General features: G+C 42.7%; 1 protein-coding gene across 1 annotated transcript in view; it reads left to right on the top strand.

Moving 5' to 3' along the window:
• The first annotated feature begins 417 nt into the window (after positions 1 to 417).
• The window catches only part of LOC109309008 (serum paraoxonase/arylesterase 2-like), a 32,888-nt gene continuing 23,447 nt past the window's right edge, over positions 418 to 9,858 (top strand). Inside the window, exons 1-2 of the mRNA XM_019533555.1 lie at positions 418 to 525; positions 7,683 to 7,753. Coding sequence (XP_019389100.1) covers positions 452 to 525; positions 7,683 to 7,753 — 145 coding nt within the window. The 5' untranslated portion in view covers positions 418 to 451. The remainder of the gene's footprint in view (positions 526 to 7,682; positions 7,754 to 9,858) is intronic.

The following is a 9,858-nucleotide window of genomic DNA, read 5'->3' as shown; positions in this document are numbered from 1 at the left end:
ATGAGACTGGCAGCCGTGTGGTATCAGAGAAAGGCTTGAACACGTCGAGTGAGACCCCCCCAAAGGCGCAGAAACCAACCAGGGAAGCCCATAACCCGGCTTCTCTTATAGAAAGAAAAAGTTTCTGGGTTTTTAAGTCAGTCTCTTGGTGTGTGGGCAGCCTGGCTGAGCCTGGGGTATCTCTGCCAGTGGTTCTCAGCCTTTTGAGACTCGCGTTAGACCGAGTCACCCCTCAGACAACTCCACCTCGTCGTTTTCGCTCTTGCTTTTTCTGCCCACGGGAAAATAACTGGGCAGAGGTCAGACTCCCTCGCAGGCCGAGGACCCGTCGCTCGCTCGCAGCACGGCGTGGGACGACCTCGCAGCCGCAGGGGCAGGGAGCGGCCCCGCCCCGCGCACCACTCCCGCGGGCGGGGGGGCGGTCGCCGGCCGGGCAGTCTCCGCCGCGGCCATGGGGAAGCTGGTGTCGCTCGCCCTGGCCGGGATAGCGGCCGCCTTCCTGGCCGGGAGGTTCGTGGCCTTTCGGTGAGTCCCCCGCGCGCCGTCCCGCCTCGGGCAGGTGCCTGGCTCGTATTCAGATGGGCTGCACTAACCTGTCCTTGTCCATAGGAGGTCTATATTGAGCAGATTCTTTTTGGTATTGGGTGGTGGAACTGGAGCGTGCTCCATCCACTCCATGCATTGACCTGGTATTGCAGTGCTTCCAGGACTGGTGCAAAAAAACAGGGGGAAAAAGAAAAAAAAAAAAAAAGGCTCTCGGGCCAGGGCTGCTTCCCAGCCGCGTCAGGGAAGAGCTGGGCTGCTCGTGGAGCGGGTGCGCGCAGACCCCCGCCCCCGAGCTGAGGTGGCCTAATCCTCGCGAGCTGATGAGCTGTCGGGGGGGCGCCCGTCACAAGGTTCATTCATCTCGTTTGTTCCCGGCCCCCCTTAAGGACTCGCCTCTGCTGAAGCACCGTCTAGAGCAGCAAACCCATCTCCTCGCTGCCCCCGACCAGGCTACACACACGAGTTCGGCAGTGTCCGGGCGAGCCGAGCGCGGCCGTCCTGTCCTGTCCTGCCCTGCCCTCTCTTTGTACCCCTGGTACATTGTGAGCACAACTGCTCTTCTTGTTAAGCACTTATAACTAACACTCTGCTGCTTTTTTTTTTTTTTCAAGCCTAGAGCTTGCCAAGGGATAAGCTAAGTTGCCTTCAGTAAGGGAATGCCTTATTGCAGTTTTCTGCAATTTATTTTCCCCGACTTGTAAAGCAGAATCGAAGGTGTGAACGTGAGCAGTTACACAATGTGAAGCAAAACCTTGTGGAGGGAGGGAGGAGGTTGGGGGGGGGTTCAGTTTTTTTTGTATTACAATAATAGTTCATTTCTTAAACCCCAGCCATGCATCCTGTCTTGCTTAAGGAAAGATAAATGAAAGGGAATTGGTCCGTTCCCTGGCAATCCAGTAACTAATTTTGCTCCTGCTCACAATTTTGCTTTCCTTCTATGCAGAGTTTAGATGATGACTTGAATGGGGTGATTCTTCCTGAGGCAGGTGGTTGCATTCAATCAGTGGTTCTCAACCTCTTTTGTATCATGACCCATTTGTAAACATCAATGGCCAATCTGCTGCCCCTCAGACCACAGCCCTCCAGTGCATGGGGGGGGAGGGGGGCGCGAGCAGCCCCTCGCAACCCACTGGTTGAAAAACACTGCACTAAATGACTCTGGAGGTTCATTCCAGGCCTACTTCTCTGTGTTTCTCTGATAATTGTGTGTGTTCCCCAGTAGCAATGTGAAACCAAATTCTTGCCTCTGCTAACTGTAGCTAATGGCAAAGGAACATGTAGTTCTTGTAGCTTGCAGTACAAGCATACGCTGCATTATACTTCTGTAGAGTTGTGTACAGTGTGAACTAGATAGGGAATCAGATATGACAACTTTTTGTGAAACAGGATTCTTAATGAATTTCTAATTTACAATTGTTTTGTGCAAGTTTTTTCAGAATATAGTCGCTAGAGAAAACCCTGGCAAAAATCCCAACAAACAAACAAAAGCTCAAGGTAAATAAGATAGGAAACTTTAAAAAATAAAATTATATCAGACTAAAGGCACTATAGAAATATACTTGCAAGCATGGTTTTTTAAACTTTTTTTTTCCTGACAGTGCTGTCTTATCAGCATGCTACATTGCAACGTTGCTGATGCAGCAGTAAGAGTAAAGGCTAAATAAGAGTTCAGATAACATTTGAGCCTTCAGAATAAACCTGTAAGGGACTGGCAATTATTTTGGGTGGAGGGCCACTTACTGAGTTTTGGCAAGCCATCGAGGGCTGCATGACAGGCAGCCAGGGGCAGATAAAAAATTTAGAAAATTAATATTTAGAGGTCCCACTGGATGGATAGAATTGCCTGGTGGGCCGCATGTTGCCCACCCCTGTTCTGCTAGCATGTAGTAGAGCAATGGGGGCCATTCTTTTTCGCAAGTATGGCACAGCTTTATCCAGCGCACTCCCCAAGTGCCACTCTGATCGCTCTCTCCTACCCAACCTATCCCCTGTCCTGTGCTCCCTGCCCAATTTGCTGCTCTACCTTTTGCTTCTGGTCCTAACTGCTGCTGTGCTGCCGGTTCACTCCCCGACCAGTTGCATGCCATACACTCAGGCTGCCATTTGTGGCACATGTACCACAGGTTGGCCACCCTTGTACTAGAAGGAGAGTATGTGTGTGGGGGAGGTGGAAGAGGAAGGGAAGATGTTTGATTTATTTTAAGCCAAACCTCCCTCTGCTTGAGCCAGCTATCCTTGGTTGCCCCCCCATCGGCAACAATAAGAACCCCAAAAAGCAAAAAAAAAAAAAAAGCATTCTCTATAGACCTGCTAGTATTCTGCTTGACTTTTTCATTTATGTTTTATGTTATAATGCTGAGAAGGATCTATCTTATCAATGTCTTCGTGTTTTTTTGTTTGTGCTGTTGGAATACTTCCCAGTTAATGTAGAAGAAATAGCTTATAAATTGAAGATTATTTACAACAAGTAGAAATATCTTAAATGTGATAACTATTAAAATGACAGAAAGATTCAACTGCTGTGGTGGGGTATAGCAGTATGCACTCAGTGTATTTAAGAAAAAAATCTTTTAAGATGACACAAATGAATTTTTTTTTTAAGTGGAATAAACAGTAGTGTGCCTGAAGCCCAGGTGGCAAACTTCATGTGCAGTACAAGCATTTTAGCTGGGCTTAAGGTGACTGTTGAGGGAGCTGTATATTGTGCATTGTTAGGGTCTCTATCACTTTAAATGTCCATAAACTGATTTTTCATACTTAAATTTCCACCCATGCCTCTGTTTTTTACATGCTATTTACTTCGCTAACATGTTTTAGATCTGAAGAACTGCAGGCACTTCTAGATTCTTGCAAACAGAATGAGGGTGATAATATACAAGGTAGGCTCCTTGCAGGAACCAGGAACACTGGTCTGTTTTCTCCGTAGTTGGTGTGTCTTGAATGAGCCCCTACCATCAGCAGACCTGGCATGTTTCATTTCAGAGTAGGCATCTCATGTATCTGAGGTGAGCAAGATGCAGTAGTTTGGAAGCTTCTCACAGTAATGCTCTATGGTTCTTTATTAGTGCCCTGTCTAAGTATTCTTCTTCCAGTTTTTGAAATGCCTTCCACGAAAACTCTGGGAATTTTGCGTTCTGTTGTTGCCTGCAGTCTTTGTCTGCATGGTACCCCTGGTATTACAGAATTACTTAAGGAAGCTTGAAAATGATTGGTAAATCCCCTTCTGTATCATGTAAATAATACTGCAGCCATCCTGAGAGAGTGCTGCATATCCTTGCATTTAGTTTGCTGTCAGTCTTATTCAGCTTATAAAAACATAGTATCCTCGTGGCCATGTCTACACAAGATACTTACTGTGCAGTAGCTTGCTACTACTGTGTAATAGCTCATTACTAGCATCGCATGGCACAAACTGTACAATATACAGATCCTTCAACAGCCACCTGAAATCCAGCTAAGATGCTTATACTGCACGTGAAGTTTGCCTCCTGGGCTTCAGGTACACTATTGTTTATACCACTTACAAAAAATTTCACTTGTGTTATCTTAAAATATTTTTTCTTAAATACAGTATAGTAATGAGATCCTATGCTGTCAGCATCACCAGGAAGACTTGTGGGGATGCCACTGTGAAGTAAATCCGGTTACTGTGCAGTCATTTAATACTTAGGTGTACAAGTGCTAAATGACTGCGCAGTAACAACTGCGCAGTCGGTGTCCTGTGTAGATGTGGCCCATGTGTGTCAGAATGAAACTAGTAAGTAGGGAAGGGTGAGAGCAGTGCAAGAATAAGGAAGATGTGGGTAAAATAGGGAAGGAAAATACTTAAATAATAAATTATTATTAAATAAGGAGATTAAATAATAAATTGTGCTTGACTGATCAAACCTGCCTGAGTTGTTCTTCAATGGGAGAGCCAAAGACCTGAGTAAATACTACTGTGCTAAATCTCTTTTAACCCTGGAGCATTTACCAGTTGTGCTTTGTGTAACTTCCCATGAGCAGGGATAACTTGCCTTGAGGGCTGTTGGAAAAACTTCTGAGATTTAGCATTTTGCCTTAACCTCTCCCACTCATGTAGGAAACATTCACAATGCAGAAAAATATTTTTTGAATGTAAATCCATAAATGACAACAATAGGGTGAGAATTTAAATGGATGCAGGTCAGGAGACAAAAAAGTAAAGTAGCAGTGCCAACCATATTGCACATCTGCTGTTTTATACTGATCCTGTAGATAAATCTGTGCTTTCAAAAAAACCACTGGAGTAGCATGTTGCTACAGGATATTTAAATTTTTAATTCTTTGACTCAACATGTAAATCTTCAGCTCCAGCTGCGCATGTATTTGGGGAATATCTGAAGTAATAACTTTCTTTAAGAAGAAACATTCTAATCTTGTAGTTGACACACCTTCTTTTCATAAGTTCCTTTGGATATGGTATTGAGGGAGCATATATTCAAATTGGTCGACCATCTCCTCCAGTTGGGTAAACCCCTAGCTATTACCCTATTTAGACGGTAAAATAATTTGAGGGAGGGACATCATCAGGTTAAATGCTGGTCCAGAAATTCAGCTACTACAGTACAAACTCTTTTGAAGTTAATGAAACTACTATTTATGCTAGCTGAAGACTATTTTAAAATAATGTTTATTCAAACTTATCAGGTTGATTTCAGTTTTGATTTGATTAAAAATTGTATCAACATTCTAAGATTTTTTTTCAACATATCTGCAGTCCCTCCCCCCACACAATTCTATTAAATATTTTAAACAGAAAGTGAACGTAATTAAATATCTATAGTTTATGATGCATTGGTGGGGTGGGGGTGAGGGGAATGACAGAAATGAGATGAGGCCTGTTCATTACTAATGTCCGCCTGCAAATACCATGGTATTTCTTGTCATCACTTTAGTCTTTGTCACTGTGGCTGATGCTAAAGTGTTTGGAAGGGAGAGTGGAACAACAGTAATAAAGAGGTAATTCTTGGTATGGAGAAAATGGGTAGAATGAAACAGCAGTAGATCAAAAGTACCGCGCAAAGAACAACACTTGTCACTTACAAGGAATGTTACCTTAAAGCAGGGGTGGGCAAAACGTGGCCCGGAGGCCAGATCTGGCCCGCCAGGCCATTCTATCTGGCCTGTGAGCCCCCTAAAAAATTTAGAAAATGAATAGTTATCTGCCCGTGGCTGCCTGTCACGCGGTCCTGGATGGCTTGCCAAAACACAGTAAGTGGTCCTCCGCCTGAAATGATTGCCCGCCCCTGCCTTAAAAGATGATTGCTTTAGTGTTAAAAAATAGCAAGAAGTAATATGGAAAGGGTGGAACTGCTTGTTAACAAAAAGAGTTATTGGCATGGGGTGAAAGAAGAGGACCCTTCTATCTACCTTCTTTCTGTCTGAAATATTGGTTTTTTTTATGTTTGACTCCAAGTGTGACCTGTCAGCTTTGTAACCTTCCACAGATCAGCATTCTAGCTTCAATTGCTTAATTTCTGGGCATCAAAGTACAACTGACTTTTGAAAAAGTTGTTTGTTTTATGTTGTAACCTGACAACTCTTGAAGTTTTATCATTAATTTCACTCTAATGGATGATTTTCTAAAAGCTTCGGGTTATGGAGTTCAATTATTTGACAAGTGTTTTTTAAATAAGTGAAAGTGTCTAGTTGTCATGGCTGCAGAAAAAAAAGCTTACATGTGATGTAAATGCATTTGGAAGCTCAGCCAGAAGACTACTAAAATCTCCAAATTTATTATAAATAAATACGGTGTATTTGGAGCCTGGCTCTTAGGTTTGTTTGTTGTTTAAAAATGTGGAATTGACAACGTTGCAATTTTATAAAGTTTGATATAAAAAAAACACTTTAGCATTTATTAAATATAACAATTTGTGATAACAATTTGTTACATAATATAACAAATATAATTATAATATACTAAATTAACAAACCAATAATTATATTATAATATAGTTATATTATAATTTATAATATGATAAATTAACAAATTAATGAATTATAATATAAATTAACAAATATAACATTTTGTTATATTAAATGTAACAATTGCAATTTTATAATGTTAGATATAAAAAACAGTAGCATTTATTAAATATAAGAGTAGTTTCCAAAAACTTTAAAGGGGCCCATGAGAAAGATGGAGAAAACTTGTCCTCCCTTGCCACAAAGACAGGATACATGGCAGTGGATTTAAACTCTAATCTTGGGATAAAAATCCTAACCTTAAGAACCTTAAAAACATACTGGCCAAGGAAGTTGTAGAATGTCCTCCATTAGAGGTTTACACGAAGAAGCTATATAGGTATCTCTGTGAGGTGGTTTAGGATAGTGAAACTTGTGTCTGTAGAGGGTTGACCCTTGAAGATTGTTACAGACTTATGATTCCATTAAATATTTGAGAGGTGCCATTTTACTGAGACAAACGATTGGTGGTAAAGTTAAAATAAAAGCAAGTTAGGAGTTTAAGTACAGGCAGTTCTCAGACTTATGATGCAATTGGTTCTGAAAACAGCGTCTTAAGTCTAAATGTTGTAACTTGGAACCGATTTTCCCACAGAAAACAATGTTATAAATGGGGGGTTGGTTCCTGAACCAAGGCCCAATACCCTGTTTTCACCAAAAATAACCCAGAATTTTGTATTCAGTCAATTGTAGATTAGTAATATAGCTACATTAATGTATTTATATTGTAAATAGCAATCATATAGGTTTGGAAGGACTTCTTTGAGGTGACTTTGCTGGACTTTTTGAAGGACTCTTGGTTGGACTTTTTGAAGGGTTCTTGGCTGGATTCTTCTCAAGAGTCTTGGCTGCAGGTTTTTCCTGAGTCTTGTCTGCTTTCTTAAAGAAAGTATCCAAGGAAGTTTGGACATATGTTCTCCAGGGAGATGGGTGACACAGTGACTTGTTCGCTATTTTGGCGTCATATCAGATCAAGCATTGTAAAGTTGAAACTGACATCAGAAAGTTGAAACAGGGTGTCAATTTAGAAAGGTTGTAAGTGTGAAACGTTATAACTTGAAACGTTGTAAGTCGAGGACTGCCTGTATTATCCTGTTATCAGGTCCTGAAACAGGATCAGTTGCATTAAACTATATATTTTCTTCTTGCAGAAATAAACTTAATGCTTCTCGGGAAATAGAGCCAGTAGAGCTTCCCAACTGCCACCTCATTAAAGGAATTGGTATGTATAATAAGGTTGAATATACTGCTTATACAGGGAGCCTTGCCTTGAAATCAGCAGCTTAAGCCAGCTTTTAAAAAACTCTAACTTGAGTGATGGATATAATTGTGATTTATAAATGCTGCATAGCATTTGCTATACTTAATTATGGTGAGGCTGGGAAAGGCAGCAAGTTCTTCCCAATAGCTAGCTATGACATGTTTAGTCTTTTTTTTCATTTTGAAGAAGGAGGCTAATATGCTAATATCCTGGAAAATTAATTCTATAAGAGTATGACTTCATAACCACTGTAATTGTGAGGGCTAAATACGACCCTGTTGCCTAACTAAGGTGTGGCCTTGCAGGTAAGGTGCATTGTCAGATGCCTATCACCTGGTAAAGAATTTGACATACAGCGTGAAAGTTCTAAACTAATGCAGCAAACACAAGCTAACTGAAATGTTAATAAAAGCAAGCTGAAAAAATGCCAAATCAGGGTTATCTGTTTTTTAAACTAGGACCCAGTGGCAATGAGTGTAAATTAGAGTGTAGATTACAAGTCTTTGCTGCCTATGCCCCAGTCCCAACATTGCTGAGCACATTGCCTCCATATGCATTGCTGTCATCTGCTGGCCAAAAGACTGACAACCAAAGGGTAGAAAGGGTTTAATGGCTCTGACATGACAGTGTAACAAAAGTAGTAATGACAAGAGGTTCAGAAAGTCAGTGTGTTTATCCAAATGCCTTTCCCAGATTCGCTTTACTTGATTGAATTTTCTGGTGACCTTTATAAAGAGAGGCCTCTAATGTTACACAAGTAACATTGTTCAGTTGAGTGGGTCTACTGTGCATGGGTGCAGAGCTGTACCAATACATCAGTCCATAGTGTATTGGCACCAATAAAAGGAAAATTGGCCTTATTGGCAATCACCTTTTTTTGGCTGATATGGCCGATGATGTCGCCAATAAATTCAGCATGCACACAGCCAGTCCGGCAGCTTGGAGAGCAGTACCCAGCTGGTAAGTCTGTTGGGGAGGAAGGGGCAGGGGAAGCGAAGGGGCATGAGGGGTGCAGATCAAGGCCCCTGTGGTGAGGGAGGGAGTAGGGCTGGGGCTGGGGAAGGGGCAGGTGCTGCCCAGCTGGGCTGGAGCGCAAGACAGAGCTATGAGCAGCTCACCTAGAGATGGGGGGGTAGAATCCTGCTGCTGCTGCTACACACACAGCTCCAGGGGAGTCATGGGGAATACATGCCCCCAGGATCTGTACACAGGGGGAGGCCAGGCTACTGTTGCGAGCTGGGGCCAGGAGTGGCGCTGGGCCCTTCCAGCTGGGTTCTTCCCCCGAGGGGTTGGGCTGGAGCTGCGCTCAGACTGGGTGGTGTTGGCTCTGAGAGGGGAGGCTTTGGGGGGGGAGCTACAGTGAATTTTGGTGTGGCTGTAGCCCACCCTGTAGCCCTCCCCCCTCCAGCACTGCTACTGTCCAGCCCAAGCACATCTCTGTCGCCTTCCTGCCCTGGTTGGGCAGCACCTGCCCATGCCCCAGCCATATACCCTTCCTCATAGCAGGGGCCTCGATGTGCACCTCCTGCCCAACAGACTTACTTGGTGGACACCTCTTTCCAAGCTGCCGGGCTGCATATTGTCATTTGGCTTGGTGTTGGCTGATGCGGCTTATTAATAATCAGCCATTGGTATTGGCCCAAAAAATCTTTATTGGTACATCCCTACTTGGTTGTATGTTTGCTTACGTGTTTATAGGATCTGTCCATGTGATGACAAAAGGATATCTTTTGTCTGAGGGTGTTGGACCTTTTGTGTTTTTCCCCCCTTCTCTTAAATCCCTTGACAGCTGGATTTTGTGAACCTTCTGTATTTAGTTGAAAAATGAGACTGGTCAGTCTGCCTCCTTGAGGAGGGATGTAGTTAAGGGACTGGATCAGTTCTGAATAAAATAGTCTTAAACTACTTGTTTTGTTTGTGGAAGAAGAGAGCAGCTGTTTCAGTCTGTTGTGAATATGTAAAAACCATGCACCAGCAGCAAAAAAAAAGCAAACCTTTTAGTAACTTGATTGCTCTAGCACATTGGGGTTTTTTTATACAGAATTTCCCATTTCTGTTTGTTTAGA

Source organism: Crocodylus porosus, unplaced genomic scaffold (assembly GCF_001723895.1).
Source record: "Crocodylus porosus isolate Cpor-Errol unplaced genomic scaffold, CroPor_comp1, whole genome shotgun sequence".
In the NCBI taxonomy this organism is placed as follows: Eukaryota; Metazoa; Chordata; order Crocodylia; family Crocodylidae; genus Crocodylus; species Crocodylus porosus.
Note: the sequence above shows the minus strand (reverse complement) of the source record. Positions and strands in the feature narration are given on the sequence as shown.